Consider the following 14,574-nt stretch of genomic DNA (forward strand, 5'->3'; position numbering starts at 1 on the left):
GCCCTCCAGATGTTTTGGCCTACAACTCCTATGATCCCTAGCTAACAGGACCAGTTGTTGGGGAAGATGGGAATTGTAGTCCAAAACATCTGAAGTTTGGGGATGCCTGGTTTAACACTAGCCTTTCTCTTTCTGCCTCTCTCTGTCTCTGGTATTTGCTTGGTCATTTATTCCTGAGACTTGAGACCAGGTGTGGGAAACCTCTGGCCCTCCAGAAGTTACTAAAATACAACTCCCAACAGCTCCAGGAAGCATAGTCAGTGGTCATGGATAATGGGAATTGTAGTTCAGGAGCATCTGAAGGGCTAAAGGTTCTCCACACATGCTCTTACTACATCAAGGTTGTTCCAATACCACCCCACCCCCCGCCACCTTAAGCCCACCCCTTTTTAGAAGCTGCTGGGATTATTAGCAAAGTCTTAACTGAGGCAGCATATATTGTCTCACCTGGTCTGGAGGTGTGGCTTGTGCCTATTATGCAATGCCTTCCCACCGCTACAAGCCAACTACAAGCACTTCCATCTGAAGTCTAAGAACATGCCAATGGTAAGCAGCACATCTAGCAAGCACAATACAATGACTTCTAGGTAGGCCCAGCTTCCCAAATTCTATTTGACTTCTCAATACTAAGCCATTAGAAAAATCATGTGTGTCAATGTTCAAGAATGAACCGTAGCTTTTCCACAAGGAAATGTGAAACAAGCCCTGAAAATGATCTGTTTATTATCTGGGTGTCTTCCTTTCTTCCTTTCTTTTTTTTCAAAAAAATTCCATATTGACATCTCCTTATCTTCAGACATAGATGCTGCTCTAATTAAAACAGTTCTGGTGTTCTGATCTGTTCCAGTTTAAGACTATTAAATGAAACTTTGGCTTATTAGTAGCACGTCCCCCCACCCCTTTTATTCTTTATATCAGAACATTAACAAATGCACATAGCTGCCAAGTTGCTAGGCTCGTATTTTTAAACAATTCTTACCAGCTTTCTTCCAGATCTCCTCTGGCACGTATCCAGAAGCAGGCCTGTGAAGGAATTCTCGATGTGAGTCTATAGGAAGGAGGGGGAGGATAAGGGGAGGAAAAGAAGAAAAAGTAGTATAATAAGTAATAGTTAAACAGGATTTTTAAATGCCCTCTCTCTTTGATGCTTCAGTCAAGGGAGTGAAAATATAACCTTTATATAAAATGCAGAAGACAATAAAGCCATTACTCCCACATCATTTAAAAAAGAGATCAATCGGTTCATTAAATTGATCTGTCATAATGCTCTTCTTCCCTAATATAAGGCCTGTCAACTGAAAGATGCTTCACACCTTTCCTTTCACTTTCATTTGTAGATAAACTATTTAAAAAAAACCAACCAAGGGTGAAAAATACAATATGGTATACTTGAAGATCTATTGGGGGGGACGGGACTCTGTTGTTCCTTGAGCTGTTAGCTGCAGTATTATAAAATAAAATCAGCTAATATCCCGACCCCCCGATCTCAAGAAGAGACAGGGACTCGAACATACAAAATATGAATTTTGCAATTGGGTCCCATTAAAAGACAAGGAAGGCAAATATCTATGAACTCAAAACAAAAGTGGGAGTCAAAGTTCTTGATTTCTTCATACGAAAGCCCCCAGCTGGAAAAAGCTGCAAATTCATTGGGGTTTTATCTGATAGTGATTCTTCACAAGTGGAAAGCAGTTTTGCTTGAGCAATAGATCACCTTTTTTGGTGGGGGGCAATACTGCAGCTCCCCAGGCCTCCTGAAAAGCTGCTTCTGAGGGTTGGGGGCAGTAGTGGATATGGGAGTTGACAAGAGAGACTGGCAAAAAACCCAAGGGCTCCACCTGCCCAAGTGGAAGTGCATTCTGTGAGCACAAGGTGTGCTCCAGATATCAGAATTGTACTGTTGGAAGGGACCATTAGGGACATCTAGTCTCACCCCTGCAATGCAGGAATCTTTTGTTGCAGTACAGCTCCCACCAACCCTGACCATTGACAAAGCTAACTGGGAGCTGGAAGTTGTGGCCAGGAACATCTGGAAGGCATTACATTGGCTATCCCAGATAGTCAGCACTTCAAAGAATAGAGTCACTTTTAGATTTCAAAGCTGTTGGATAATCAGTATTTTTATTTTTATTTTGTAAAGCATGATAGAGGAATTAAGGTGGTGGAATGCTCCATTCTTATTTTCCTATTGACAGTTCATTGAGAGGTAGATGACTTTTTGGACAATACCATTGCAGACTGCAGGTGGGAGAGTCAGCCATTCAAATTGCTCCTATATAATAAGACTCTGTGCAACTATTTATCTTTTGTGGGGGACTCCCATAACTACTGTATGCAGTGATACAGTCCAGGAATAGTTTGATCAAATTGTGTTTATCTAGTTCAGACCTAAGTTCCATTGTAAAGCCTAAGGGTTGAATTCAACATAGTGCTAATCAATCAGTGCAAGTATTTTCTCCCTCACTTAAATCTGTTCTGGGTGTTCCCTTAACCCTCCGGGGGAGATTTAGGGGATGGCACGAGAGGCATGCATGGGGCGAGGAGATAGGGAAAGTCCTGTTACATTAGCAGTATTATTTAGTTGAATACCATCTTAAATGAAAAGACTGTCCTTTAGTTCCTATGTTGTTGTTGTTTGGAAGAAAAAGTGTTATCATTTGTTTTGCAAGCAAGCAAACTAAATACCAGTAAATGTTTGAAATGAGGACATTAAAACCACTAGCAACCCTAATCATTTGCATCAGTTAAATGGTATTTCAATGCCAAGACAACTTCTTATCTGAAGTAAGTCAGCACAGTAGGTATCACCAGCTCTCACAATGCCTGCTTGGTACCATAATTTTTTCTAGCAGCAGGTCAAAATAATATCACGGCATTGCATATACTGAATTGGCTACTCATGATCCCTTCCATTCTCTTTCTAATCATGTGCAAACATCAAAAACTATTATCTATTCTAGAGTAAAGAATAAAGCATTCTTTATTTCAGAATGAATTAACCCAATAATGAGGTGAAAACACTCAAAAAAGAAGCAGATCACTTGATTCATTTGTCTTAGTTCCCCAGAAGAAAAGGGATTTATAGCTGAATGCAGATCGCAGAGGATATAAAGAAGGGAGATAAATCACATCTGTTGAATCTGGCAGGTTTAACAATACAGTCCACAGTAAGCTTCACATGTGGCAGTCAGAGAAGAGACCACCTTACAAGTCCATTAATCACTTGGGGGTGATAGTTAAGCTCACTGAAATCTATGGCAAAGCAGCCATTAACTTCAGTAGATCATTTGCTGTTCTGCAAAGGAAGGAATACGAAACCTGAGCTTCCCTTGAAGGCCTTTAGAACATTTTGAATATTGCAACAGTGCTGGCTCCAGGTGCCCTCTGCTGGGCCATTTCCTCCATCGTTGGGCCAAGGTTAGTTTACCTGGCAACAATGGGCAGTATTCAAAACAGTACAGGTGACTGCATCTAGCCATGATCAAAATTTGCCCCAGAGCAATGCTACGGTATGTAGCTGGGAAATGAGAAAAGCGGCTAGATCTTCTTAGAGAGAGCTGGGCTGGATTTTTTCAAAAGGAGAAGGTGGGGCCATTGCAATTGCCCAAGGATGCTAGCAGAGACTCTGCATAAGAAGATGAAGCTGCACTGCACGGGGGGGGGGGGATACACACAGAACCTTCCGTTCTGTTTTTAACTAGCTGTTATAATCATGATCGGGACCCAGGTGGCGCTGTGGGTTAAACCACAGAGTCTAGGGCTTGCTGATCAGAAGGTTGGCGGTTCGAATCCCTGTGACGGGGTGAGCTCCCGTTGCTTGGTCCCAGCTCCTGCCAACCTAGCAGTTCGAAAGCACGTCAAAGTGCAAGTAGATAAATAGGGGGAAGGTAAACAGCGGGAAGGTAAACGGCATTTCCATGTGCTGCTCTGGTTTGCCAGAAGCTGCTTTGTCATGCTGGCCACATGACCTGGAAGCTATACGCTGACTCCCTCGGCCAATAATGCGAGATGAGAGTGCAACCCCAGAGTCTGTCACGACTGGACCTAATGGTCAGGGGTCCCTTTACCTTTTTATAATCATGATGGGATACAAAATCCAAAACTTAAATCTTCAAATTGCTGAGGCAATGCTAACTATATTCATGTTTATGCTTTGGATACTACCAGCAGTGGCCAGTGTGGTGGGGCAGAACATTAAGTCGCCCTCCTGATACTGCTGGCATCACTATAGTTTACCTGGATCTGACTAGGGTGGAGCAGAGCGGTGGCAAGGTGAAAGTTGAACATTTGCGCTGGTGGAGCCAATCCAGCAGCTTGGCACTGCCCTGCACCATCCAGGAAAGATATAGAGAGACCAATGTTGGGAGACAGAGTCCATGGGTCTGCTCAACACACCAGTTGCTATGGGATGCTGCAGGTGAGGGGCAGTATCAAGGGTTGCAGTACACTACAACCCAACATTTGCTGTTCTGTCTGCTCCTTGGTACATTCCCTTGCTATGTATCATTGTCCAAGGGCAGTAAGCCATGCAACAATCCCCTTATTTTCACTATGGCCTTTCCACATGACAGCAATGTTAATAAAAAATGAAACGAGAAATGCTGCGCTGGCTTGTTTAGCTACGCAAGAGTAAAAAGTAAACGGAATTCAATGACATCATTGACCGGATTGCCAGCTAATTGGTGCAATTTCCAAGCACAAAGATCAATCAAGCTCATATTCCAACCACAATTCACATAGATAATGTAGCCAAGACTCTGCAAAAGAATTAAATCAAGATCTTATAAAAGATTTCCATAGGGTTTATTTTAATATTTTTTTTAAAAAAAAAACCTGGAGAGGGAAGTATGCCGTAAAGAATGATGAAAATAATAAGAAACATATTCTTAAATCCTAAAAAAATTTTTTTTAAGTGGATAAGATGAAAATAGTCTGGGTGGCTTTGTGCGCTTCGAGACACGTCTCCATAGTTCTAGAACAGGAAGTGAGCAAAAGCTTCTATAAAGACTCAGCGTTGTAGCAATCATTCTTCCAAGCCAAAGAGTTATGAAATCTGAAAGAATGGAAGGAAAATTGTTTCAGCCTTGTTTCCCTTGAGGTTATTGACAGAGTGTTTGGCACTGTGAAGACTACCACATATTGTTTAGATTGCTGCCCATCTTGCCTGGCTAGTTGAGCTTAAAGGGCTGTGGGGTGAAACATCATAAGGAGAGAGTTCCTCCTCAGTTAAAGGAACTGATAATCTACCAATCTTGAAGAAACTACACAGGAATGATTTAGCCAGCTGTGGATCAGTCTCAGACATTCTCTTTTATCAGAGGATAGCTGAATGCGTGGTGAAGACCAGCACTTGGGTGACACATCTTCCTTCAATCTCTTCCAGTCTGACTTCTGGTCTTGTTATGTGACTGAGAATCCCTGCGGGGATGATCTGTTGTCTGGAAGTTGACGGAGAGAACTCTTCCTTCTTGATAATCCCTGGACTTTGCAGTGGTCCTTTGGATTAGGAAGTCATTAGTTTGCACCAGGCGTCCTATTGGTAAGACTGAGTTTTCTGAGTGCATGTTCTGGAAGTTGGGCAATAGGGGCAGTACAGGATTCCTTTTGGTGTACCGACCTCCCCGCTGCACCAAGGATTCCCTGCCCGAGCTGCTTCAGGTCGTGTTGGATGTGCTCCTGGAGACACCTAGCTTGGTTGTCTTAGGGGATTTTAACATCCATGCCGATACAACCTTACAAGGTGCCGCTCGGGACTTCGTGGAAAGCATGGCCACCATGGGGCTGTCCCTGAATAAGTCTGGCCCAACTCATAGCCGCGGACATGCCTTGGACTTGGTGTTTACCTCTATGGATGTTGGTGATCTGACATTAAGTAAAAGCGAAACAAAAGAAGTGCCATGGTCAGATCACTTTCTGGTGCAACTGGACTTCTCCACAACCCTTCCCCTCTGCAGGGAGGTGGGACCGATTCGGATGGTCTGCCCCCGCTACTTAATGGATCCAATTGGCTTCCAGAGAGTGGTAGGGGATGTTTTATCCCATGTCGATGGCCTTTCAGCTGATTCCCTGGTGGCCCGCTGGAATGCGGAGTTAACCAGCGCTATTGACTGTCTGGCTCCGAAGCGCCCTCTCAGATTGCATGGAGCCCGGACAGCCCCGTGGTTTTCCCCGGCGCTGAGGGCGATGAAACAGTCGTTGAGACGGCTAGAGCGCCGGTGGCGGAAAACTCATTTTGAATCAGACCGGACACGGGCTAGAGCTCAACTTTGAGCCTACCAAGTGGCAATGGCGACGGCGAAGAGGACCTTCTTCACCGTCTCCATCGCATCTGCAGAAAACAGCAGCAGGAGACTCTTCCAGGTGGTTCGCAATTTAGCGGAACCACCTGCTCCATCCGGTCCCAGTACGTTCCACATGATCTCCTGCAATGATTTTGCAAAGTTTTTTGCAGATAAAGTCGCTCAGATTCGGGAAGAGGTAGACTCCACCGTGGGAGCAGGGCCGGGGCGGGGGAGTGCTAGAGTCCTGTCTAGTCAAGTTTTGTGGGATCAATTTCAATCTGTTACCTCCGAGGATGTGGACAGGCTGCTTCGACGAGTGAAACCAACCACCTGTCTCCTTGATCCTTGCCCATCCTGGCTTATAAAAGCTAGCCAGGAAGGGCTGGGCGATGGGCTTCGCGGGTTGGTAAATGCTTCTCTCCATGAGGGAGCCTTCCCAGACCCGCTGAAAGAGGCGGTTATTAAACAGCTTCTTAAAAAACCATCTTTAGATCCAGCCAATATGGCCAACTATCGCCCAGTCTCAAATCTTCCATTCTTGGGCAAGGTGATTGAGCGAGTGGTTGCTGAACAACTTCAGGCACGCCTGGAAGAAGCGGACCATTTGGATCCCTTCCAGTCAGGATTCAGGCCTCATCATGGGACTGAAACTGCCTTGGTCGCACTGGTCGATGATCTCCGGCGGGCTAGGGACAAAGGTAAGAGCTGTTTCCTTGTTCTGCTGGATCTCTCAGCGGCTTTTGACACCATCGACCATAACATCCTTCTGGACCGTCTAGAGGGCTTGGGAGCTGGGGGCACTGTCATGCAGTGGTTCCGCTCCTTCCTCCTGGGCCGTGTTCAGAAAGTGGTGGTGGGGGATGAGTGTTCAGACCCCTGGGCTCTCACTTGTGGGGTGCCTCAGGGTTCTGTCCTCTCCCCTATGCTTTTTAACATCTATATGCAGCCGCTGGGAGAGATCATCAGGGAGTTTGGGCTGGGTGTCCATCAGTATGCTGATGATACCCAGCTCTACCTCTCTTTTAAATCAGAACCAGTGAAGGCGGTGAAGGTCCTGTGTGAGTGCTTGGAGGCGGTTGGAGGATGGATGGCGGCTAACAGATTGAGATTGAATCCTGACAAGACAGAAGTACTGTTTGTGGGGGACAGGAGGCGGGCGGGTGTGGAGGACTCACTGGTCCTGAATGGGGTAACTGTGCCCCTGAAAGACCAGGTGTGCAGCCTGGGAGTCATCTTAGACTCACAGCTGTCCATGGAGGCACAGGTCAACTCTGTGTCCAAGGCAGCTGTTTATCAGCTCCATCTGGTACGTAGGCTGAGTCCCTACCTGCCCACTGACTGTCTCCCCAGAGTGGTGCATGCTCTAGTTATCTCCCGCTTGGACTACTGCAATGCGCTCTACGTGGGGCTACCTTTGAAGGTGACCCGGAAACTACAACTAATCCAGAATGCGGCAGCTAGACTGGTGACTGGGAGCGGCCGCCGAGACCACATAACACCGGTCCTGAAAGACCTACATTGGCTCCCAGTACGTTTCCGAGCACAATTCAAAGTGTTGGTGTTGACCTTTAAAGCCCTAAACGGCCTCGGTCCGGTATACCTGAAGGAGCGTCTCCACCTCCATCGTTCTGCCGGGACACTGAGGTCCAGCTCCGAGGGCCTTCTGGCGGTTCCCTCACTACGAGAAGCCAAGTTACAGGGAACCAGGCAGAGGGCCTTCTCGGTAGTGGCACCCACCCTGTGGAATGCCCTCCCACTAGAGGTCAAAGAGAACAACAATTACCAGACCTTTAGAAGGCATCTCAAGGCAGCCCTGTTTAGGGAAGCTTTTAATGTTTAATGGATTTCTGTATTTTAATGTTTGATGGATTTCTGTATTTTAGAATTTCTGTTTTGTTGGAAGCCGCCCAGAGTGGCTGGGGGAACCCGGCCAGATGGGCGGGGTATAAATAATAAATTATTATTATTATTATAATTATTATTCTGTAAATCCGTCTTGAACAGCTAATAAGAGCATTGGATTTCTCTAGAATGGCTTCAAGCTTTTAGACAGGAATGCATTCAAGGAGTCCCAATTGGTGATGCTAGCTCAGCCACTTGGCGGCTGGCACAGTGTTCCACTGGGCTCAGTTGTATCACTAATGCTCCTTAACGCGAAGCCACAAAGAGAGAGATAATCTGAAATTTTGAAATTGGGTGTCAACCAATATGCCGATGACATCCAGATCTCTGTTTATTTAAATAAGTATCCAGCAACAGCTGCCTCAGTTCTAAACCAGTATTTGCAGGTTGCAGCCAGCTAAGTAAGGTTAAACAGGCTGAAGCTGAATGAAGACAAGATTAAGGAAATGTTGGAAATGCTTCTTGGGATAGATAAGCTGGCAATTTTTCTGTCTGACCAGGTTAAGAGCCTGGGGTTCTTCTGAACTCTCTTTTATTTCTGGAAACACAAGTATCAGCAATGGCTAGGAGTGTCTACTGTCAATTTAAGGTGCTACACAGATAGGCAGTTTCCTGGAGAAGATGGATACTGTCATGATAGTACAACTTTCTGGCATACCTTGGATTGATTACTATAATGTGCTTTATGAGAGACAGTCCTTGAAGATAGCGGACTCGAAAGCTTTAATTGGCATATGTTGCCCATTCTACGGTTAGATTGTGGGCTGTCTTGAGCTTTGGAATGGTAAAATATAAACATTTTAAATAAATCCCTGTTTAATTAAAGTGTTATTTCAAGTAAATGAAATATAAAAATCCATTAGAAAGAGAGACATGTTTGCTTATCCACTAAAAGTTACACGTGATCCAATGCAACTTTGTCAGGATTTTGTCGCTTTATAACTATTGCTGGATTGTAGCCACCAAGAACAATAAAAATAATTTCTTGGGTATGAAAGAAAATGACATTTTCAAAGTCATATCTGAAAAAAACAACCGAGGTACTAAACATAGCTGTCACCTATGGTACTAAAGGAAGGGACTAGAGGAAGGAATTTTAATTCCTGCAACAACACCAGATTTATTACTTTGCAAATGTCAACAGTATGCAGAGAATGGAAGGGACACTGATTCCCACCCCCCAACCGAAGTACTAGACCAACTGTTTGCAGATATTACCCAAGACTATGTGCGAAGTTAGAGAAACAAAATGAGAAGGAAACAGTATCATAAAAGATCCAAGGAATTGCGGTGGAGTTTAGCACACCAGAATGCAATGTCAAGGATGAACATTATGAAAGACTAGTGGTTTTCAGCCCGTTCAATAACGGGCGCTAGAATCCTGGGGTTCGGAGAAGCGCTTGCGCAGCGCTTCTCCGAACCCTGGGACCTGTCCTTGCTGTCGGCGGCAGGGGGACAGGAACGGAGGAGGAGAAAGCGCTGGTTTTTACTTCTCCGTTCCTCTCCCGCAGCCGCCGACAGGAAGCAGATATCCCAGGGTTCGGAGAAGCGCTTGCGCAGCGCTTCTCCGAACCCTGGGACCCGTCCTTGCTGTCGGCGGCAGGGGGACAGGAACGGAGGAGGAGAAAGCGCTGCTTTCTCCTTCTCCGTTCCTCTCCCGCAGCCGCCGACAGGAAGCAGACATCCCAGGGTTCGGAGAAGCGCTTGCGCAGCGCTTCTCCGAACCCTGGGACCCGTCCTTGCTGTCGGCGGCAGGGGGACAGGAACGGAGGAGGAGAAAGCGCTGCTTTCTCCTTCTCCGTTCCTCTCCCGCAGCCGCCGACAGGAAGCAGACATCCCAGGGTTCGGAGAAGCGCTTGCGCAGCGCTTCTCCGAACCCTGGGACCCGTCCTTGCTGTCGGCGGCAGGGGGACAGGAACGGAGGAGGAGAAAGCGCTGCTTTCTCCTTCTCCGTTCCTCTCCCGCAGCCGCCGACAGGAAGCAGACATCCCAGGGTTCGGAGAAGCGCTTGCGCAGCGCTTCTCCGAACCCTGGGACCCGTCCTTGCTGTCGGCGGCAGGGGGACAGGAACGGAGGAGGAGAAAGCGCTGCTTTCTCCTTCTCCGTTCCTCTCCCGCAGCCGCCGACAGGAAGCAGACATCCCAGGGTTCGGAGAAGCGCTTGCGCAGCGCTTCTCCGAACCCTGGGACCCGTCCTTGCTGTCGGCGGCAGGGGGACAGGAACGGAGGAGGAGAAAGCGCTGCTTTCTCCTTCTCCGTTCCTCTCCCGCAGCCGCCGACAGGAAGCAGACATCCCAGGGTTCGGAGAAGCGCTTGCGCAGCGCTTCTCCGAACCCTGGGACCTGTCATTGCTGTCGGCGGCAGGGGGACAGGAACGGAGGAGGAGAAAGCGCTGCTTTCTCCTTCTCCGTTCCTCTCCCGCAGCCGCCGACAGGAAGCAGACATCCCAGGGTTCGGAGAAGCGCTTGCGCAGCGCTTCTCCGAACCCTGGGACCCGTCCTTGCTGTCGGCGGCAGGGGGACAGGAACGGAGGAGGAGAAAGCGGCGCTTTCTCCTCCTTCCTTCCTCTCCCCCAGCCGCCGACAGGAAGGACGCGCGCACTCTCCCCCCCCCGCCTCCTCCAACCGCCGCTCCTCACGGCCAGGGAGGGTTGTGAGGAGGCCTTCGCCGGCCTCCACCCCGGCGGGAGCGGCGGTTGGAGGAGGCAGAGTGGGGGGAGAGTGCGCGCGCGCAGTCTCTGCTGTCCAATCCCTGTATCCCTGGGGCACATGCGCAGTGACCCAGGGACACACGGGACATCTGGACGCAGGGACAACATGGACATTATTATATAGGATTAAAGGAATGAGCCAATTCACAAGATCATAACAAATTGGGGTGTAAAAATAAAAATAGAGACTGTCTCTTAAACTAGGTAAATAACATAACACTTGTATTGTAGCTAGAAGACCTGGTTTTATAAGAAGGAACATATCCATCTCTTCATATACTTGGCTTATTGTCAAAGTGATGTAAAGTTTTTCATGTATACAGTGTAGGAGATTAATCAACCTTGATATCAGGAACAATTCATAAATTGGAGAGAACCTGTCAAGCTGCTTGTAAAGTTCAGCAAGTACAAAAAAAGCATTTTGGGATTCTGCAGATCATCAGGGAGATTGGATGCAACAGAAATAAACACTGCTGCAAGCATAGAAAGAGAAAAGGCATTTTTGACAGCTGAAACAAGATACAAAGTAAACTAGAAAAATGAAACCCATGTCCAGTCATAATACTTGCCTCCATCATGTCAAGGTGCATGATAGCAATTGCAAGGCTTAGAAACTTAGAAGCTCCATCCTTATGTTATTATTTATGTTTTAATTAAATTAATTATAAATCATCTTTCAGGGCACCACTGCACTCTCAATGTTGTTGACAACATTTCAGAAGTCCGTAATAATAGTAATTTGAAATAATACTAATTTATCCACAACATCACATTTTTACCCTCCCAAAAGCACCCTGAGCAAGGAACTAATCACATCAATTAATAGACAAGCAGACTGGAGGAAAAAGTTTTAAGATTTTTCTCTGTATTTACAATCACTGGATAATTTCAATGTTTCCCCCAGTTTCTAATTTTTCCAAACTTTCCCATTCAGTTCTCCATGTTTCCTCAGCAAGTAGCAGTTGTCTTGAAAATTCACCAGTATTTTAGTGTGAAATCTGTCCCTATATATACTTTTCTGCAGTTTTGACTACTATATACATTTTTCAGAACACTTTCCTGCAATATAATGCATTTTTGTATGCAATTTTCACCAAAGTATGCATTTCATGCACCCCTCTCTCAACACATTCATTTTTATACAGATTGGCTGCAGAACTGCACTGCAAAATTCAGAGAAATGCAAATTATGAAGGGCAATTGTGTTTTGATTCGTATATTGCTTCGAGAAGTATTAATTAGTAGGTTCTCATTAGAATGCAAACAGAATAAAAATTCTCCCCCATCCCTAGCTCAGGCATGCAAGCCTGGCATTTCCTTATAGACCCAGGGGATTCATTGTACACAAGTAACTACATTGCCCTGGCAAGATGTCTCATTACTTTCAAAGGAGGAGGCTAGTTCCTCTAAGTAATATTTGTGCAAGTGAATCAGCTGCCAAGATTCAAAAGAGTCAAGTTGCCAAGATAGCTCCATGTGTATGTAAGAGTTTTATAGTGTTTAATTTTCAAATTATGTCTCTCTCTGACTCACCTGTCCATCATACCATATAGAAAACAAAAAAAGAGGCAGGATTGTAGCTCAGCACATGCTATGCATACATAAATCCAAGGCCCATTTCATGATATCTCCACATTAGGGCTGTTTGCAAACCTGGAGATCTGTTGCTGCCAGTCAGTGTAGACAAGATTGAGCTAAATGGACCAAAGGTAAGACTTGGTATGAGGTAGGTTCTTACGTTCCTAGCTTCCTAAGAAACCTTCAATAGTAACTCAGCCTGTTGCGTTTACTATACCACAAGATATATAAAAAGGAATTCTTTTTTAAGAGGGTGAAGATCAAACACTATTCATAATGTTAAACATCTATCTACAAAGTGCCTGAATAAAGTGATAGATTATTTACATGATTGCCCATCATTTCACATCAAGTGAGTTCTAAGTGTGAGCATTTCTAAGTGGTGTTTTTCAGGACTGAAACAATTTTACTCTCCTATCTTCCATGCAAATTTTTAAGCACTTGTTTTATTCAACACAACAATGGACCAAGCCAATTTCAAATGCCCGACATAGCTTTACCTAACATATATGCAGATGTGAGTGGTGCATAGAAATGTCAAGTATCTAGTATAATATACAGAAATGTTCATTGGATTTTCTTGTTATTGTGAAACAAGTGTGCAAGGAGTATTTCAATTGTTGTGTTTTCAGAGTTAATTCTAGTCTAGTATTGCCAACTCCAGCAGAAGTTCCCCAAAGTGTCAGAAAGAGAAATCTCGTACTCCTCCTACTCTAATGACTTTTTATGGACAATACTAGGGACTCGACACAGTACAGTGGTACCTTGGTTCTCGAATGGCTTAGTTGTCGAACAAATCGGCTCCTGAACGCCGCAAACCCAGAAGTAAGTGTTCTAGTTTGCGAACGTTTTTAGGAAGCCGAACGTTCGACGTGGCTTCCGCTTCAGTACAGGAAGCTCCTGCAGCCAATTGGAAGCTTGGATCCAATGCAGCACCTTGGTTTTCGAATCGTTGCGGTAGTCGAACAGACTCCCGGAATGGATTAAGTTCGAGAAGCAATGTACCGCTGTATTCTTTTCATGCAGCTGCTATGGCCCCTCATCTCAGTGGAGTTTTATATTAGGATGGTCATAACTGGTAAAAGTGTTCTGCATACGAGAATACTATGAGAATCATCTATTTGCCTCGTACATGTTATTGAAACTGAAAACTTGAGCAAAGGAAATCATTTCCCACCCAGAGCAAAGGTTTGTACGCGCGTGCACAGAATTCTGTGAGCAGTAATTTTTCCTTTTTTACCATTCATGGTCCTCTGGATTAGAATCATCATAGTGAGTGAAAATGGGCTGATTATAACTATAGTTAAAACTAATCTTCAGAATGGGTACTAATATAAATCATAAAGGGGGGGAGACGCAACAATGTAACAGATGGTCCTCCCCTCCTCCACGCAAAGCTACTGGAGATGACAAGCTGGTAATTTTTACAGGGTGGATTAGCTCATTAAAAACGACAAAGGGAAATCTCTGACATTTGAAACACAGAGAGCACACAAAAGCAATATTTATATTTTGTGATGGCCTTAAAGTTTTTTTTAAATAACTATGGCCATGATCCCTCAGTTCCTCTGTTAGCTGAAGAAGTATCTACTGCAACAGTGTACCAGTTACACTTGAGGCCATTTTCAATTGTTGGCCTGCCTTCCTCTCGACCACAACCACACTGACTTGGCATTACTCCTCTAATGTTAAACTGCACAATTTAAAAGGTAATACAGAATGAATATATCCATTGCTTTTCTCGGGAGAGACCTGGTGCCAGGATTTAAACAAAAACCACAGAAGAATGGCACACGCTTGGCAAAGGTTTTACTATTCTGCAAGTCGAAACAGAAATATTTAAGTAAGACCAGAGTGGCATCCAAAGTTGTTATATTGGCTACCAGTTTTCACTCTCTGGTTTTTTTTATAGTACTTTTCTGTTCCTTATACAGTCAAACCTTGATTTCCGAACGGCTTGGTTGCCGAACAAATTGGTTCCTGGGCGCCGCAAACCCGGAAGTAAGTGTTCCAGTTTGTGAATGTTTTTCAGAAACCGAACGTCCGATGTGGCTTCCGCTTGAGTGCAGGAAGCTCCTGCAGCCAATCTGAAGCCACGCCTTGT

General features: G+C 45.3%; 1 protein-coding gene across 6 annotated transcripts in view; it reads right to left on the bottom strand.

Annotated features, from left to right (window-relative positions):
- RUNX1T1 (RUNX1 partner transcriptional co-repressor 1) overlaps positions 1-14,574 on the bottom strand; it is a 152,499-nt gene that overhangs the window by 20,308 nt on the left and 117,617 nt on the right. For all 6 annotated transcript variants that reach the window (XM_035126463.3, XM_035126461.3, XM_035126462.3 and 3 more), the window contains one exon: positions 980-1,048. In XM_035126463.3, the coding sequence (XP_034982354.3) occupies positions 980-1,048 (69 nt within the window). The remainder of the gene's footprint in view (positions 1-979; positions 1,049-14,574) is intronic.

Source organism: Zootoca vivipara, chromosome 8 (genome assembly GCF_965207765.1).
Source record: "Zootoca vivipara chromosome 8, rZooViv2.hap1.1, whole genome shotgun sequence".
In the NCBI taxonomy this organism is placed as follows: Eukaryota; Metazoa; Chordata; class Lepidosauria; order Squamata; family Lacertidae; genus Zootoca; species Zootoca vivipara.